The following is a 19,955-nucleotide window of genomic DNA, read 5'->3' as shown; positions in this document are numbered from 1 at the left end:
CAGCTTCTCGCCACGCCACCTGGTAGGAGCGACCTGTCAGGTAGGACGCAATCCAAGAGTGAGCCGCGCCGGAGATGCCCAACTTGGAGAGGGTGGAGAGGAGAATCTGATGGTTCACAGTATCAAAGGCAGCAGATAGGTGTAGAAGGATAAGAGCAGAGGAGAGAGAGTTCGCTTTAGCAGTGCGGAGAGCCTCCGTGACACAGAGAAAAGCAGTCTCGGTTGAATGACCAGTCTTGAAACCTGACTGGTTTGGATCAAGAAGGTCATTCTGAGAGAGATAGCAGGAGAGTTGGCTATAGACGGCACACTCAAGAGTTTGAGAGAAAAGAAAGGGATACTGGTCTGTAGTTGTTGACATCGGAGGGATCGAGTGTAGGTTTTTTGAGGGGTGCAACTCTCGATTCCCCACATTCTACGTTAGGAATATTATTCCAGTATTCGCTTTTGAACGCGTTAAAGGTTTCAGCAGGAAAAAGTATGTTGAAAACAAAGAACATTCCATTGGTTAATCTTGAAGCCGCAGCCTGAATGTTCTCCTTTGATTTACAACAGGGCGTGAGCTGTTGATCACCACTAGTCCTTCCTTCCTTCCTTCCCCCCCGTCTAGGAGCAAGAACGGCTCGGCCGCAAAGTTGTAGGCCACACATGCTCACAGAACAGGACGGCCGAGTGCTGAAGTTCGTAAAAATTGTCTGTCCTCTGTTGCAACACTCACTATCGAGTTCCAAACTGCCGCTGGAAGCAATGTCAGCACAATAACTGTTCGTTGGGGGCTTCATGAAATGGGCGAGCAGCCGCACACAAGCCTAAGATCACCATGCGCAATGCCAAGCGTCGGCTGGAGTGGTGTAAAGCTCGCTGCCATTAGACTCTGGAGCAGTGAAACGCGTTCTCTGGAGTGATGAATCACGCTTCACCATCTGGCAGTCTGACAGACGAATCTGGGTTCGGCGAATGCCAGGAGAACGCTACCTGCCAAAATGCATAGTGCCATAAAGTTTGGTGGAGGAGGAATAATGGTCTGGGGCTGTTTTTCATGGTTCGGGCTAGGCCTCTTAGTTCCAGTGAAGGGAAATCTTAACGTTACAGCATACAATGACATGCGAGACGATTCTGTGCTTCCAACTTTGTGGCAACAGTTTGGGGAAAGCCATTTCCTGTTTCAGCATGACAATGCCCCTGTGCACCAAGCGAGGTCCATACAGAAATGGTTTGTCGAGATTGGTGTGGAAGACCTTGACTGGCCTGCACAGAGCCCTGACCTCAACCCCATCGAACACCTTTGGAATGAATTGGAACACCGACTGCGAGCCAGGCCCAATTTCCCACACTAGCAAGTGCTTTGTTAACTTTATTAGAAGTAGCCGACTTTTTGAGAAGGGGAAATTGAACCCACCCCTCAAGAACCCAACACCTCCTCTGATGTAAAAAGAAACTTGAGCGTGTGGTCTCTGACAAACTCTCTCAGAACAATATTTTTTACCCTAACCAGTCAGGCTTCAAGACGTTTCACTCAACCGAGACTGCTCCTGTGCCACAGAGGCTTTCTGCACTGCCAAAGCTAAATCTCTCTCCTCTGTTCTCATCCTCCTAGATCTATCTGCTGCCTTCGACACCGTGAACCATCCGATCCTCCTCTCCACCCTCTCAGGGATGTGCGTCTCTGCACACTCTTGGATTGCATCCTACCTGGCAGGCCGGACCTACCTGATGACGTGGAGAGGATCTGTGTCTGCACCACATACTCTCACGACTGGTGTCCCCCAGGGCTCGGTTTTAGGCCCTCTCCTCTTCTCTCTATACACCAAGTCACTCATATCCTCACATGGGCTCTCTAATCATTGCTATGTGAATGACAACTACTTTTCTCCCCTCCCCCCGCAGATAACTCAACTTGGATGTCAGCCCACCACCTCAAGCTCAACCTCGAGAACATGGAGCTGCGCTTTCGTCCGGGGAAGGCCTGCCCGCTCAAAGACCTCTCCATCACAGTTGACAACTCCACTGTGTCCCCCTCCCAGAGCGCAAAATAACCTTGGCGTGACGCTGTACAACATCCATAGAGTACAACCCTACCTCACACAGCAAGTGGCGCAGGTCCTAATCCAGGTACTTTTCCCTCTCCCGTCTGGACTACTGCAACTCGCTGATGGCTGGGCTCCCCGCTTGTGCCATCAACCTCCTGCTACTTATCCAGAACACTGCAGCCCACCTGGTGTTCAACCTTCCCAAGTTCTCTCATGTCACCCCGCTCCTCCACACACACTCCACTGGCTTCCATTCGAAGCGTGCATTCACTACAAGACCATGGTGCTTACCTATGGAGCAGCAAGAGGAACTGCCCCTCCCTACCTTCAGGCTATGCTCAAACCCTACACCGACCCGAGCGCTCCGTTCTGGTCTCTTGGCCCTCCCACCCCTACGGGAGGGCAGCTCCCACTCAGCCCAGTCCAAGCTCTTCTCCGTCCTGGCACCCCAATGGTGGAACCAGCTTCCCCCTGAAGCTAGGACAGCAGTGTCCCTGCCCGTCTGCCGGAATTTGAAACCCAACCTCTTCAAAGAGTATCTTCAATAATCCCTCCCAGTGTGATATTACAGCTGTTATGATTCCCGCATGGGACCACTACGAAAATGTTTGCACTCACTACTCTAAGTCGCTCTGGCTGAGAGCGCACGCAAAATAACAAAATAATAAACTCAGCAAAAAAAAAGAAACGTCCTCTCACTGTCAACTGCGTTATGTGTAAATATTTGCATGAACATAACATTTCAACAACTGAGACATAAACTGAACAAGTTCCACAGACATGTGACTAACCTGTCCCTGAACAAAGGGTGGGGTCAAAATCAAAAGTAACAGTATCTGGGGTGGCCACCAGCTGCATTAAGTACTGCAGTGCATCTCCTCCTCATGGACTGCACCAGATTTGCCAGTTCTTGCTGTGAGATGTTACCCCACTCTTCCACCAAGGCACCTGCAAGTTCCCAGACATTTCTGGGGAGGAATGGCCCTAGCCCACACCCTCCGATCCAACAGGTCCCAGACGTGCTCAATGGGATAAGAGATCCGGGCTCGTCGCTGGCCACCTCGATCCCGCTCCAGAGTACAGGCCTCTGTGTAACGCTCATTCCTGCGACGATAAACGCAAATCCGACCATCACCCCTGGTGAGACAAAACCACGACTCGTCAGTGAAGAGCACTGTTTGCCAGTCCTGACTGGTCCAGCGACGGTGGGTTTGTGCCCATAGGCGACGTTGTTGCCGGTGATGTCTGGTGAGGACCTGCCTTACAACAGGCCTACAAGCCCTCAGTCCAGCCTCTCTCAGCCCATTGCGGACAGTCTGAGCACTGATGGAGGGATTGTGCGTTCCTGGTGTAACTCCGGCAGTTGTTGTTGCCATCCTGTACCTGTCCCGCAGGTGTGATGTTCGGATGTACCGATCGTGTGCAGGTGTTGTTACACGTGGTCTGCCACTGCGAGGATGATCAGCTGTCCGTCCTGTAGCGCCGTCTTAAGCGTCTCACAGTACGGACATTGCAATTTATTGCCCTGGCCACATCTGCAGTCCTCATGCCTCCTTGCAGCATGCCTAAGGCACGTTCACGCAGATGAGAAGGGACCCTGGGCATCTTTCCTTTGGTGTTTTTTTTAGAGTCAGTAGAAAGGCCTATTTAGTGTCCTAAGTTTTCATAACTGTGACCTTAATTGCCTACCGTCTGTAAGCTGTTAGTGTCTCAACGACCATTCCACAGGTGCATGTTCATTAATTGTTCATTGAACAAGCATGGGAAACAGTGTTTAAACCCTTTACAATGAAGATCTGTGAAGTTATTTTGATTTTTACGAATGATCTTTGAAAGACAGGGTCCTGAAAAGGGGACGTTTCTATTTTTTGCTGAGTTTATATTTTGTGATGAATAGGCCTATACCTTGCAAATCACCTTGTCATCTGTTTATCACTATCGACATCTGTAAATGATCCAAAACGTGATATGTAATTGGACTACTGGGCTATTGTGTCAGAACATTTTGTTGGGAAATAACTTCATAGGATAGCTACATGACCTAAAAATGCACTCACTACTGTAAGTCGCTCTGGATAAGAACGTCCGCTAAATGACTCAAATGTAAATGTGTGCAATGCCAGTGCACTCAGTGGTTCCCCCCAGTGATGTCACAGAGCAATTGCCAGAAATCCAGAATGTCTCTGCAAATGCACAGAAAGTTTTTTTTTTTTTTTTTTTAAATGGGGTGAAATTAGATTACTATAGGTTGTGAATAGGCAAATGGGTGGTTGGAGTTATTTACCCTGTTAATGTTTTTTATATACACACCTTTTAATACTTTTTTTTTTGTCCATAAATGTCATTTACACACACACACTTCTGATTATTGTCCTACTGGAGCAATAAATGTAATTTCCACTTCAGGACCTGTGGCTAATTTGACTAATTGTAAACTTTTATGAATGGCCAGTTATTGTTGGTAAGTCACTCACATCCTCCATGTACTCCGGCTCATTGGCTGAGGCGTCCCAGCGGTTGTTGAGAATAAAGATGTTGGGTTTGGAGAGCTTCTCGTTCACCTTGTGAAAGAAATGCTTCTCCTGGAAAACAAGAAAAATGCAAGGTCAGGAATAGTTAGTGCACTAATTAAGTCTTATTAATTCCAAAGTGTTGTGTTAACCTTTATTTTGCATTTATTTCTATTTCTTTCTGAGGAGAACTCCGAACTCCTTCAGTATTTTATTGACTTAATTTGACAGGACAGTTGGAAGAGAGACTGGGGTATAGATATTGGAGGAGGGGGCACAGACCGGAAGGGCACAGACCGCAAGGGCACAGACCGCAAGGGCACAGACCGCAAGGGCACAGACCGCAAGGGCACAGACCGCAAGGGCACAGAAAGCTGGCTGACGTGAAGCTGGAAACCTCGTTGCCAGGGCTATTTGCATGGAGTTAAACTTTACAGCCTACACCAGACTTCCCCAGGTGTTTAACCTTTACAAACAATTCAGAGATAAAAGGTGTCCCAATGCAGTTCTGTGTAAATACAGCATGTATGTGTGTGCATGCAGGTGACCCACATACATAAACACTCCTTTACTATAGAGAATGTGCAGTACACACTTTCACACAGTCTATCGGGGAAGGAGATAAGAGTTTGTCAAGGGCGTTTGTAAAGGGTCACGAAGATACTGTAGGTCATGACATAGCTAATAAGCTAGAAAAGGGCTCCATTCATTGAAACACTGTTATTGTCTGTTGTTTATCAAACAGTTGAGTTTACTTCCTAAACTAAACCAGAACAAAATGCTTATTTCACTTCATCTGTGTAACAAGTGTCCAGGTGCATCGCATTATCACAGTCGAATAATGCTAATCTAATGTACTTTATAGAGTACTTACAATCTCTAGGGTTCTGTGATTGAAAAATCAACAGAGGCTGGGCATCCTAGGGTGCATAGTCAAAATGGTGGGTGATGAGAGGGGGAAACAGGGCTTGTCCCTTGAAGAGATTGGGCACAGATAACGAGAGCCCAGTGATTGACTACGTGCCCTGACATAACGTGAATACCTAGGCAGACATAAACAGAGCTGGGCCTGAGCGATGGAGCCGGCCATATCCTAGCACTGACGACTATAACAAGCTTCGGAAAGAAAATATCCTCCCCTTACTTACAAGAAAACACCTCCTTTACTGTCAGTTAACATACCAATTCTGACAGTTAAAGTTACAACCCCTTAATCCCCCTTACACATGCTACATATACACTGCTCAAAAAAATAAAGGGAACACTTAAACAACACAATGTAACTCCAAGTCAATCACACTTCTGTGAAATCAAACTGTCCACTTAGGAAGCAACACTGATTGACAATACATTTCACATGCTGTTGTGCAAATGGAATAGACAACAGGTGGAAATTATAGGCAATTAGCAAGACACCCCCAATAAAGAAGTGGTTCTGCAGGTGGTGACCACAGACCACTTCTCAGTTCCTATGCTTCCTGGCTGATGTTTTGGTCACTTTTGAATGCTGGCGGTGCTTTCACTCTAGTGGTAGCATGAGACGGAGTCTACAACCCACACAAGTGGCTCAGGTAGTGCAGCTCATCCAGGATGGCACATCAATGCGAGCTGTGGCAAGAAGGTTTGCGGTGTCTGTCAGCGTAGTGTCCAGAGCATGGAGGCGCTACCAGGAGACAGGCCAGTACATCAGGAGACGTGTAGGAGGGCAACAACCCAGCAGCAGGACCGCTACCTCCGCCTTTGTGCAAGGAGGAGCACTGCCAGAGCCCTGCAAAATGACCTCCAGCAGGTGTAATGTCTGCTCAAACGGTCAGAAACAGACTCCATGAGGGTGGTATGAGGGCCCGACGTCCACAGGTGGGGGTTGTGCTTACAGCCCAACACCGTGCAGGACATTTGGCATTTGCCAGAGAACACCAAGATTGGCAAATTCGCCAATAGCGCCCTGTGCTCTTCAGATGAAAGCAGGTTCACACTGAGCACGTGACAGACGTGAGAGTCTGGAGACGCCGTGGAGAACGTTCTGCTGCCTGCAACATCCTCCAGCATGACCGGTTTGGCGGTGGGTCAGTCATGGTGTGGGGTGGCATTTATTTGGGGGGCCACACAGCCCTCCATGTGCTCGCCAGAGGTAACCTGACTGCCATTAGGTACCGAGATGAGATCCTCAGACCCCTTGTGAGACCATATGCTGGTGCGGTTGGCCCTGGGTTCCTCCTAATGCAAGACAATGCTAGACCTCATGTGGCTGGAGTGTGTCAGCAGTTCCTGCAAGAGGAAGGCATTGATGCTATGGACTGGCCCGCCCGTTCCCCAGACCTGAATCCAATTGAGCACATCATGTCTCGCTCCATCCACCAACGCCACACAACAGACTGTCCAGGAGTTGGCGGATGCTTTAGTCCATGTCTGGGAGGAGATCCCTCAGGAGACCATCCGCCACCTCATCAGGAGCATGCCCAGGCGTTGTAGGGAGGTCATACAGGCACGTGGAGGCCACACACACTACTGAGCCTCATTTAGACTTGTTTTAAGGACATTACATCAAAGTTGGATCAGCCTGTAGTGTGGTTTTCCACTTTAATTTTGAGGGTGACTCCAAATCCAGACCTCCATGGGTTGATAAATTTGATTTCCATTGATAGTTTGTGTGATTTTGTTGTCAGCACATTCAACTATGTAAAGGAAAAAGTATTTAATAAGATTATTTCATTCATTCAGATCTAGGATGTGTTGTTTAAGTGTTCCCTTTATTTTTTTGAGCAGTGTATTAAGATTGTCTTGAAAAAAGAAATATGGTTAGAATATGTTGACAATTCCTTCTATAACTGAACAAAAATATAAAAACGCAACATGTAAAGTGTTGATCCCATGTTTCATGAGCTGAAATAAAAAGATCCCAGAAACTTTCCATATGCACAAAGCTTATTTCGCTTCAATTTTGTGCACAAATTTGTTTACATGATGTTTTTTAGTGAGCATTTCTCCTTTGCTAAGATAATCCATCCACCTGACAGGTGTGGCATATCAAAAAGCTGATAAAACAGCATGATCATTACACAGGTGCACCTTGTGCCAGGGACAATAAAAGGACACTAAAATGTGCAAATAACAGCTCTGGTGGACATTCCTGCAGTTGACTGCAGCTATGTCCACCAGAGCTGTTGCCAGAGAATTGAATGTTTATTTCTCTACCATAAGCTGCCACCAATGTCCTTTTAAAGAATTTGGCAGTACGTCCAACCGGCCTCACAACCGCAGACCACGTGTAACCACGCCAGCCCAGGACCTCCACATCCGGCTTCTTCACCCGTGGGATCGTCTGAGACCAGCCACCCGGACAGCTGATGAAACTGTGGGTTTGCGCAACAGAAGAATTTCTGCACAAACTGTCAAAAACTGTCTCAGGGAAGTTCATCTGCGTGCTCGTCATCCTCACCAGGGTCTTGACCTGACTGCAGTTTGGCGCAGTAACCAACTTCAGTGGGCCACTTGCACGCTGGAAAAGTGTGCTCTTCTGGATGAATCCCAGTTTCAACTGTACAGAGCAGATGGCAGACAGCGTGCATGGCGTCGTGTGGGCGAGCGGTTTGCTAATGTCAACATTGTGAACAGAATGCCCCATGGTGGCATGGTGTTATGTATGGGCAGGCATAAGCTACAGACAATGAAAACAATTGCCCTGTATATAGCCTCGGTATTGTTATTTTATTAATGTTACTTTTTATTTTGTAAATATTTTAACTATTTCTTGATCTGCATTGTTGGTTAAGGGCTTGGAAGTAAGCATTTCACGGTAAGGTGATTCACCTATTGTATTCGGCGCATGTGACAAATTAAATTTGAATTGCATTTTATCGATGGCAATTTGAATGCACAGAGATACCATGACGATAGTCTGAGGCCCATTGTCGTGCTATTCATCAGCCGCCATGATCTCATTTTCAGCATAATAATGCACAGCCCCATGTCGCAAGGATCTGTACACAATTCCTGGAAGCTGAAAATGTCCCAGTTCTTCCATGGCCTGCATACTCAGACATGTCAGCCATTGAGCATGTTCGTGATGCTCTGGATCGACAGCGTGTTCCAGTTCCCACCAATATCCAGCAACTTCGCACAGCCATTGAAGAGAAGTAGGACAACATTACAGGCCACAATCAACAGCCTGATCAACTCTATGCGAAGGAGATGTCACGCTTCATGAAGCAAATTGTGGTCACACCAGATAATAACTGGTTTTCTGACCCACGCCCCTACTTTTAAAAAAAAGTTCTGTATTCCCAGTCATGTGAAATATGTTAGGGCCTAATTAATTGATTTCGATTGACTGATTTCCTTATATGAACTGTAACGCAGTAAAATCTTTAAATTGTTGCGTTTATTTTTGTTCAGTGTAGTTGCGTAGAATACTTTTAAAAGTCTTGCTTCATAGAACACAAACCTCTTGATAGAATTGTTAACATGACTAAATCAAATCATTTTGTATTTCTCATCTCCAAAAAGAGGTGTGGTTGACAAAGAACTCCAAGGAATCCATTTTAAAAAATCCATTAGCACACAGCTATCTGAGCTCTTGGAAGCTCTGCTACTTGACAAGGTTGTCAATCTTTCAGATGGACGCATTGATTGGTCAGATCTGTCTAAATACCATTGGGATTGGTCAGATTGTGAGCTCTGTTACCGTGTTCATGAGGGTTGATTCAGAGTTGGCCACCAGCACAAAGACATCAGCGTCCAAGCAGAACTTGTCGATCCAGCTGTCCAGCTGCGTGGTGACATCTGTTCCAGGGCTAAAGAAGATGGAGGATGGGGTTAGAAGGTCAACCTCAGCTTAGTCAACCTCAGCTTAGTGATGGTCAGTCCTTACCATGGGGCTTCGGACACTGGTGGTTGATGGCTATTCTAGTTAGGCTACTTAGCAATAGTACAGATCGTACCGTATGGACTCCAAGCAATCTACACACAGAGCTACAATTGCAATCCTCATATACAGGGAGGCACACAGAAAAGCAAAAAATATTAATGCAGGTTCACGTCTTCAGCCTTTATCGCTGTTTAGTTGATAGTGATCGTCATATACACAGATCATCAGTGTCTGGTCGAATAACAAACACAGCCAACATACAGTGTACATCTAGATATTCGTAAAGCTCTGGTGTACTGTACAAGCTGTCGGGACAAGCGGTGTAATTGGAAGTCAAGGTGTGGCGGAGTTGTCAACATTCCGTTACCGTACCTGTCTACGAGGACCAGGTCGTCTCGGAGAAGGGCACACTTGGTCTTGGGCCAGAAGACTCGGACCAGGCAGCCTGCGTCCAGACTCTGGTCCATGTGCAGCGCGTGACCCAGCTGGTTCACAGTCTGGAGAGTAAGAGGAGAGAGAGAGAGAGGGGGAGGCATAGTATCATTTAATGGATTTCAAATCACTCAAACTCTGCCCGACTGACAATCTGTATGTAATGTTCAAAGTTGAGGCTGTGTCTTAGGTCAAAGCGAAGACTGCATAATAACCTTATCTAGACAAAAGTTGTTTAATAATGAATTGCTTAGGGTCAGAAAGGAAAAACGTGACTGAGGGTACTATGTACGAGTGGTAAAAATAATTAATCTCTAAGTAACTCAATCAGGTAGCACATTTCCAACCTCACTGAGGTGGGTAAAGCCCACTGTACGAGTGGTAAAAAGAGCTAGCCTAATCTTCCATGCATTTAGGCCTAAGCCAGTATATCCACGTCCTCGCCAGTGCACTTACTTTGATGCTCTTCTCCTCCTCTGAGCCCTCTGTCTTGAGGTAGGCATGGTCTGCGTCCGTGCCCTCCACACTCAGGAAGCAGTTGGTGGTGTGACCCATGCCACTGGGCAGCACCCGGTCCCTCAGCATGGCATTCACCACTGTACTCTTACCGTTACTCGTCCTACGCAAAGGACACAATGTAAGAGGTCTATAGAGACTCCTCATTTTCATCATACATCTCATGGGGACATTACTACAGGAATGTTGACCTGTTATGGTTTACGGGCTTATGGATAGGCAATTTGTCATTATGAATCTTGTCCAATAGCTAGTTTGCACATACAGAATGGTAAATTACCACATAGGTTGAGACTATTCATAAAGAGGTCTGGTTTTGTATGATAAAAGCCTAATGGAGCGGAGCGGTTTCAAAGAAAGTGCGCTTCAATGAACCGGCAATAGAAAGATAAGTGAAAGCTGCACAGCACCTTTTCCTCATCATCCTCACGTAGCAATGCTGAAAGCTTGGGACACAAGCATCTCCTAGAGTACAATACAGTGCTTTGTACGAATGGTGTAACAAGAATAATCTTAACTGATCAAACCAAACTCAATGTCACGATGCATTGAGCTTTGCTCAAATGTGTCTGCACACATCGAGTCTAGCCTCGAAGCTGTGTACAATAAACAAAAAAACATGCAAAACAGTGGAGAAAACTAAATGCATCAGACTACACACATTTACCTGCCAAAGAAGGCCACCTTCATGTGTCTGCGTGCCAGCACATCTTTTATAGTTTGCAGTTTCCCGGCATACGCCCGAATCTGCTCCTGTTGCTCCCGACTTGCAATGTTCTCCAAGGCGTCATTTCGACACGTTTCTGACAATCACACAGCAAAGGGAAAAGTGAGAAGAGAACACCGTGACTCACTCACAACATAACAAAAAGCAAACCCTTTCTGCATTTGATTACTTTGACATTCAAAATGTGTCCAACGCATCTGATTTACTATACAGCACATTCACCTTCTACAAACACCAAGCCTTCCTTCACATACTCCAGCAGTTGATCAAACACGTCACTGATCTTCTTCTTGGCTACTACAAAGCGTTTGAGTGGAGAGAAGTCCCCCTGAGGCAAATCCATGCTTCAGCTTTCTGATCTTGGAGAGAAAGTATGCAAATTACAAAAGGTGGAATGTTTGTCATAATTTGCACACTATCGAATGGCACCTCATACACTGCAAGTTCTCCTTATCCCCAAATACTGACAAGTCTGTTCTTTGACAGACTAGCCCTGATGCATGAGCCTGGACCATGCTAACGTTAGATACTTATCATAAGTAAGCATTTCACTGTAAGGTCTACACCTGTTGTATTCAGCACGTGACAAATAAAATGTGATCATTACTTTCCCAATGTGCACACAGCTAGATAAGACATTCACACCCCAACTTAAAAATAACTAATAATTAAATATCAGCCTTCATGAGTCAATGCCAAATACAGCTGTTAGTTTTCATTACATGTAGTGGAGAAACCTAGCTTGCTTCCCACAAATACCTGCAGCAAGTGTTGTTATGAAAGCCATTGTAAGACTAATGTATGACAACTAGCTACATGTCTGGGTTGGTTAACAGGATCTGGTTAGCAAACAAAAACTGTGGCTGGCAAAAAAAACATTCCATCAGTCAACAAACATTAGCAACTAGCTAAAGCTCGAGCAACCGTACACTGACAAGTGACAGATATTGAATGACATGTCAACAAACATCTTGGCTAAAAGAATGTGGCTGGGTAGCTAACGTTAGCTAGTTGCACCCAGCTAGCTAACAAGTCATTAGTGGAAACCAACTACCCACCCAACATTGGTGTAAACATTCTTTACATTACAAACGATGCTATTTGTATATATCACATCGCTAACTAACAAGTTCGTGTTATTTCGCATTATTGAAATTCAGCTGTTTTGTAACGCGTGTCATTATTTAGTGTCAGCTAGTTAGCTAACGTTAGCTAGCTATCTTCATGGTATTCAATTGAATTCCCCTTACCACAACTTCAGGCGAGATGGCCAAAGTCACCTTTTCATACCACAGACAGGAGTAAACCTTATTGTCGATATTTGGTAAAGTTATTTCTACAGGTAGCTCGCTAACCTTTCATCTGTCATTCAGTCCCAGCAGCTCCAAACAGTCAGAGCAAAGGGGTGGGACTATATAATCAACGAGTTGACATGTGACCATGAGACATCCAATCAATGGCCAAAGAATGCAGCCAACTCCTTGGTGTCCCCAGTTTCACTTTTGGCAAAGGGCCCCAACAAGTATTATGACATTTCTGTGGCCACTAATGAATTGTTTTGACAGAGTGCATTAAAAACCAAGCGTCAGAGTTTGTCTTATTTAAGATGATGGTCTCTGCTTCAACTCAGGGCCAAAGTTGAACATATGTCACTGCAAGATATGTATGTCAACGTCATTACCAAACAGCTGCAGATAGTAGGCTAATTGGTAGAGAGACAATGTACTACTGTGGATAGTAATGTTACTTGCTGTATCTGACTCAATCTGCCAGAATATATTTGTTTTAGTTAGGCACATTTTATTAAATAGAAAAGTAGTTGTAAATGAGAACTTGTTCTCAACTGGCTTACCTGGTTAAATAAAGGTGAAATTAAAAAATTAAAAAAATAGAAAAGTAGAGGAGCAGAAGAAAAATCTGCACCTTGTCTGGGTTGGTTAACAGGATCTGGTTATTTGTTACTTTTATTTGGTATTATTTTATATTGGATTTTTTTGTGATTTGTCTTTGGTATTCTTTCTTAAAACTGCATTGTTGGTTCAGGGCTTGTGAGTAAGCATTTCACTGTAAGGTCTACTACACCTGTTGTATTCGGCACATGTGACAAATACAATTAGATTTGACTTTTAAGATGTGGTTCACTGGATTATGAATAGTTAATTAGCTATGTCATGATGATTCTTGTCCAATAGCTAGTTTGCACATAGAGAATGGTAAATTACCACATAGGTTGAGACTATTCATAAAGAGGTCTGGTTTTTTCAAATAAAAGCCTGAGGAAGCAGAGCTGTTTCAAGGAAATTGTGCTTCAATGAACCAGCAATAAAAAGGAAACTGAAAGCACCACACTTCTTTTTTATTTTCAACTTCAAACAGCAAAGTTGGAATCTTGGAAAACAAGAAAACGCTATGCTTTGTATGCATGGTGCAACAACAATAATATTAAACTGATCAATAGCCAAGACAACAAAAGGCTGGAATGTATCAATATGAATATTTTCCCCTTAATGTTGAACATGACTGCAGTATGCTGAGAATAATACTTCCATAGGCTATGTTTAAAAGTGAGATAACGTGTAGCCATAGTTAAACTAATTGTCTTTATGTCCATGGGTAACATTTCATGTTTAATTTAGTAGCCTATATCAAGTTTTGTCCGATTAAATATCACTGACTACATAGTCTAAAGAAAACAAACACAGGCAGGTAGGCTATGCTGCCCTCTGTTGAATAATTAATGTATAACTCAAGAATTTTTTTCAATTGGAATTACATTATAGCCTATTCAAAGCAGAAATTATAATTCATAACAGAAAAAAATATTCAAGTTCACGAAAATTATCTACCTTTTAATCATCAAGCCACAAACGTGAATTATGTGAATAACTTCCATGCCAGTGATGATGTGCTGCAGGGATGAATAGTCAGTCATCAATACTACATAATATCAAGGCATTCTTTATTTTACAAATTGATACATGAATGAACGGTCCGTGCAATCAGAATCCTTGGGACGTCCCTACCCCATTGAAGTTGACATTTAAAACGGTTAAGGTACTTGTTATGGTTAGGGAAGAGTTAGGGTTTGGTTCGGGTTAGAGTAAGGGTATGGACGTCCCAGGGATCCCAGATAGTATGGACCTGAATCAACGCTGTCAGTGCTGCTACGGAAGTTATCGCCTTCTAGCATCAGTGGCCTGTGGATGCTCGTAACCTGGCGACTGTCATCATCTGTCAAAGTCGATACATGAAACACTACCTACCTGTAGGACCTCAAGCACCACTTTAATTTTCGCCAAGCAATCAGAGGGACTATAATCCGAATAAATTGGATTTTCTCTCAGACAACCGACCATCTCAAGGACTTGGATACAATTATTTTTCTCATTTGACTTTTAAAAGGTGCGGATATAAATCATGGAACACTAACATGGAGAGGAAGAAAAAGGTATTGGTATTTGAGTAAGTATTGCCTCAAGTCTTTGTATTCAGTTGAATAGTAGTTTAGTTATAGTAACGTAGCACATACTTAAACTATTGGCATATAGAGCCTCTATTAAACTATGTCAAGTAGTTACATTTGAAGCACTAAAATATTGATGTGTTTGATAATTTAGAAAGAAAACATGTATGGCATTTTTTTTAATCTCCCCTTTACATGTTTTGTATTGGACTTTATTGTCTTTAGTTTTCCAATGGACTCACAATTATGTTATTAAACTGTGACTTTGACACTTTAGATAGGTTTTTTCCAATGTCAAAGTCAGATTATTTTCAGTGGTGACAAACTATTTTTCTAACAGTTTCTCTATTATGTAAGTGCTATTGTGACTGTGTGTGGCACAACCGCTTGTGTGTATTGTCTGTGTGTCTGTGTGTGACCTTTGCTCTCTACATTGTACCCTGTTCTCCAGCACTCTCTCTGTGAAATTAGTTTACCTACCCTGAGAGTAGAATATTACCACAAAAACATCAAAATCCAATTAAATAGTCAATCTCACTTTTCCTTTTTATTGATTGAACATATTCTTCAGAGAATGGTTGCTATTGAAATGCCATTCGGGTATAACGGAGTTATAGTGCACTGCGTGCATGCAGTCAATAGCACAAAGAGAACTACAGGGTATCTCAAACAGAGGGGGGAGGGAGGGAGGGGTGACGTGGTTTCATTAATGTTTCTGTTTTCAGAATTTGTGGAAGCATGATGTGGGATGGATAGAAAAAACGCAACCTCTACTGTGAGTATCGTTTTGTGTGTGAAAGTTTCTTATTTTCACCTCACAACTATATTTGTTATTGTGATGCGTTATTAATATGTAGGCCTATACAATATATTTGATTAATATGTAGGCCTATACAATATATTTGATTAATATGTAGGCCTATAGAATATATTTGATTATCATGTGAGCCTATACAATATATTTGATTAATATGTAGGCCTATACAATATATTTGATTAATATGTAGGCCTATACAATATATTTGATTAATATGTAGGCCTATACAATATATTTGATTAATATGTAGGCATAGGCCTATACAATATATTTGATTAATATGTAGGCCTATACAATATATTTGATTAATATGTAGGCCTATAGAATATATTTGATTATCATGTGAGCCTATACAACATATTTGTCTACTCTATGACCCTGTCGACCTTCTAGGTAAAGCGTTGTTGGGGCGGGTTGACCATATATGGATGGACAAATTTACATTTTAGTCATTTAGCAGACACTCTTATCCAGAGCGACTTACAGGAACACCTAGTCGGCTCAGGGATTAGAACCAACAACCCTTCGGTTACTGGCACTACGCTCTTAACCACTAAGCTACCTGCCGCCTTACCTGATTTAGCCATTAGGATTTTCTTTCATTTTCTTCAATTCCAATTCTTTTATTTTTAAATTTCCAACTAATTCCCTTGACGACTGATTTCGTTTGAAATTAATTGACAGGAGAGTGTGCAACTGCCATTCTCTACACAAAGTCTATACATAAGAAAAGTATTTTCGGGTGCAGAGATAAATTGATAAATGTGCACTCACTGAATACAATTTTGATTGATTTATCATTTTAACCAGTAGCAGTAGTGACAGACACTGCTGTGTTTTATGCACGTTGTCAGGGTACATGTCTGTCTTTGTAGCCTCAGAGTACAAGAATATTGTCTTCAGTGAGGAAAGGTTTGCTCTCGTCATTGAACTTCATTGACCCCATAGTGATAGGAGAGAGTTTGATGGTTAAATTAGCTGTAACATTTTTTACATTTTAGTCATTTAGCAGACGCTCTTATCCAGAGCGACTTACAGGAGTGCATACATTTAGACCCTTTCACATGTGGAGTGAGTTTGTGGTTTGTGAACTATTTGAACTGGTTTAGATACTAAATAATAGTATATTGATTGTAAATGCAGGCAATATTCACATTGTTGATCATGTGTGTAAATCTTCTGACATCACTTCCTCCCCCTATAGATGGCCTCTAATGACCCTGACCATCTTGACCCCCCCGGTACCCCCCAGCCTGGTGACCTCATTGAGATCTTCAGACCGGCCTATCAGCACTGGGCTCTGTACCTGGGAGACGGTTACATCATCAACTTGACACCTGTTGGTCAGTGAAAGCAGTGTTGACATGAGACTAAATCCTAACTTGAGTTAGAATATGTCGTATGTGTGTTTCAAATCTCAAGTTTAAAAGTTTGTCACATGCACATATGTTGTATGTGTTTCGTATGTGTCGTATGTGTTTCGTATGTGTTTCGTATGGGTGTTGTATGTGTCTCGTATGTGTTTCGTATGTGTTTCGAATGGGTGTTGTGTGTGTCGTACTTGATGCTGCAGAATGTAAACGCTTCCAATGCACAATCTGCTTAAAACATTTGAATTAAATCACACTTATCTTACGTCAAGATTATAGCCTTTGTGAATGTATTCAGCATTTTCAAAGGGTGTGATTCAATCAAATCCACATTTATCCATACAAGTTTGATTGAATTTCAACCACTAATAACTGCAACATAATAATGCTAGTGCTTCACGCCCCCTGAATATTGTCTCCCTCCTGTAGATGAGAGTCAGGCTGCAGCCATCTCCAGTGTGAAGTCTGTGTTCAGTCGGAAGGCGGTGGTCCGAATGCAGCTTCTAAAGGAAGTGGTTGGAGACGACTCGTACCGGGTCAACAACAAATACGACGACGACCACACTCCATTGCCCGTCGAAGACATAATTCAGCAATCTCAAGTCCTCATTGGCCAGGAGGTGTCTTATGACCTGTTGGGCAGTAACTGCGAGCACTTTGTCACCTTGCTGCGCTACGGAGAGGGGGTGTCTGAGCAGGTATTTTACTCATTTTTTCTCTCTTTCTCGCACTTCCTGTCTCTTTCTTCCTGTGTATGCGCTGCATTCTCTCTCTTTCTCTCACACTTCCTGTCTCTTTCTTCCTGTGTATGCGTTGCATTCTGTCTCTCTCTCTCTCGCTCTTCGCCGATGCCCAATCCCAAATCGATACCTAGCCACTACCCATACGTTTTTGTGTACAATACTCATATGATAAAAGCATATTATACCTTTTTTACAGGGCAGGTGGAGTTTCCGCCATATTTCTGTATACTTATGTAATCCTCTGAGATCTACGTGCCTAGGTGACAATTTGGACATTGGCCATTACTCACTACTTACAATCACTATACCCCGGGCGGCAGGTAGCTTAGTGGTTAAGAGTGTTGTGCTAGTAACCGAAAGGTCGCTGGTTCTAATCCCTGAGCCGACTAGGTGAAAAATCTGTTGATGTGCCCTTGAGCAAGGCAATTTACTCTAATTGCTCCTGTAAGTCACTCTGGATAAGAGTGTCTGGTAAATGTATAGGTCAATATGTAATCTTCCTCTCCACCACCATACACTTATAATTTCATGATGTTACATTAGGCGTTATTGTATTTACCAGGTACAATTGTTATTTTCTCTTGTGTCCACAGGCCACACGGGCCATTGGGGCCATCAGTTTGGTGACAGCTGCAGCAAGTGCCTTCTCTGTGCTCGGACTGATCAACACACGCTCCAGAAACCGACCCTTCTGAGGCCCCTCAACAATAGCAGCATTGTCCTGTGCTACTGGTCTGGGATACAAACTTCCTCTCAGTCTTTTGGTTAAGAGGATACCTCATCTTTACCCACTGTCATTAAAAATGATGCATTTACCTATTTTATCATCCTTTGTATTGAAGGCCGAGAAGACCAAATACTGTATACAGTAGAGATGTTGCCTACATTAAAATATATGCGATCTTGCTGGAGATACACATTTTGAGATGTTGAAAGGATTGGTTGGGTGAAAATTATCAAAAATTATCAAATGTAACAAAGGAATCATTAATAAAGAAAACAGAAACATTATTGGAGTATTTAGTCTTTATTATTACAATAATAACCCCTTCTTTTCTTTTCTTTATATAACACCATTTTGTTAAGCACATACATAGTTTTGAATAGCATCTAAAATTCTAACACAAAAAGAAAACTGACAGAACTAATTGAATCATAATAAAAAATAATGAATTGTGATTTTTTTAAATCAACTGTTATGTATGTTGACACACTTTACATAAAACATAAAGTCCTACATCAAAGACAGTACAGAATGAAGATAGGCTAAGACTGCTTTTCCAATAGAAATCCCTGATCACACTTGTAGGCGATGTAATGGCGACGTTGGCAAGCTAAACTCATGCATAGAAACCAATGAGGTACTGTATATAAACCCTGGATTGCTGATGCTATGTATTGACCATTGAGAGGTTTTGAAGCCACCGGTCAGCAGTATTGGGCTCTGTCGTAGCCGGCCGCGACCGGGAGACCCATGGGGCGGTGCACAATTGGCCCAGCGTCATCCAGGGTAAGGGAGGGAATGGCCGGCAGGGATGTAGCTCAGTTGGTAGAGCATGGCGTTTGCAACGCCAGGGTTGTGGGTTCGTTTCCCACGGGGGGCCAGTATGAAAAAAACAAAAACAAAAAAAAACATATAAAGACAAAAAGTAAAAATAAAAAAAAGGGAAGAAAACATGAAAATATTAAAAATTATGTATGCACTCACTAACTGTAAGTCGCTCTGGATAAGAGCGTCTGCTAAATGACTAAAATAAAAATATTGGCAGTCCACCATAGGAATGAAAGGAATTCTACAGTATTTCAATGAAACGTTTCAAAGACAAAATTACATGTATTTAAGTATTTTGTTGTTGTAGTGGGGACAGTAACATTAGTCATCTCTAAAAATTATACTTTAAGGAAAATGTTTAAATATATGTTTTATTTGTATGCTTAGCTCATTTATTTGTATGCTTAGCTCACATAATATAATGTAAAAGTATACATGAAGGTGTCTGTAATATAATAAATGTGGCAAAAACGAATGTAGACATTAATAAATTATTTTCTATAGCTTCCAAAATATGTTTTACACCGCTGAGGGAGCGCCAAAATGTAAGGCAAGGTGGCTAAAAACAGCGCCCCCAATGAATTATCTAGAATATATATAAAAACCACTGGGACACGTCCTTGGGTCACCGTCTTCTCGCGCCGAACTGCGCAAGTGCTGGCCGTCAACTCAAAGGCACTCCTTCGATATAAAGTTGTTTTTGACGAAAATGAAAACCTGTTAGTTTGTCACTTTCACGAGGTTGGAGTAATAACATGTTCAACTACTTAAGACATTGGCTCGAATCTAGGTTATGCCTTTAGATTTCGAGAAAATTAACAACTACGGAAGAATTTTAAATTCTCAAACCCCAAACCCCTGCCTGGTCTGTCTGATGTTTCGCAAGCGTTCCCGGAAGTCTATGTTGAGCCTTTGGGTTTAGAAACTG

The 19,955-nt window shown here is 42.9% G+C and overlaps 2 protein-coding genes across 3 annotated transcripts in view; one reads left to right on the top strand and one right to left on the bottom strand.

The window, feature by feature from the left end:
- LOC311137444 (mitofusin-1-like) overlaps window positions 1-12,485 on the bottom strand; it is a 32,550-nt gene extending 20,065 nt beyond the window's left edge. The window contains exons 1-7 of one of the 2 annotated variants that reach the window (XM_084171948.1): window positions 12,438-12,485; window positions 11,305-11,441; window positions 11,023-11,158; window positions 10,296-10,458; window positions 9,780-9,904; window positions 9,225-9,333; window positions 4,505-4,612 (exon numbers count right to left, since the gene is read on the bottom strand). In XM_084171948.1, the coding sequence (XP_084028074.1) occupies window positions 4,505-4,612; window positions 9,225-9,333; window positions 9,780-9,904; window positions 10,296-10,458; window positions 11,023-11,158; window positions 11,305-11,425 (762 nt within the window). In that variant the 5' untranslated portion in view covers window positions 11,426-11,441; window positions 12,438-12,485. Of the gene's footprint in view, window positions 1-4,504; window positions 4,613-9,224; window positions 9,334-9,779; window positions 9,905-10,295; window positions 10,459-11,022; window positions 11,159-11,304; window positions 11,442-12,332 lie in introns of both variants that reach the window. The other variant, XM_084171947.1, reaches the window with a different exon arrangement.
- Window positions 12,486-14,255: 1,770 nt separating this feature from the next.
- LOC311136803 (phospholipase A and acyltransferase 1-like) lies at window positions 14,256-18,486 on the top strand. Its single transcript, XM_084171084.1, has 5 exons — window positions 14,256-14,544; window positions 15,271-15,320; window positions 16,567-16,705; window positions 17,162-17,430; window positions 18,069-18,486. The coding sequence occupies exons 2-5, from the start codon at window positions 15,294-15,296 to the stop codon at window positions 18,168-18,170; spliced, it is 537 nt and encodes a 178-aa protein (XP_084027210.1). The 5' UTR covers window positions 14,256-14,544; window positions 15,271-15,293; the 3' UTR covers window positions 18,171-18,486.
- Window positions 18,487-19,955: the final 1,469 nt, after the last annotated feature.

This window comes from Coregonus lavaretus (assembly GCF_964263955.1).
Source record: "Coregonus lavaretus genome assembly, chromosome: 11".
Classification (NCBI taxonomy): Eukaryota; Metazoa; Chordata; class Actinopteri; order Salmoniformes; family Salmonidae; genus Coregonus; species Coregonus lavaretus.
This window is presented reverse-complemented; position numbering and strand designations above follow the sequence as displayed.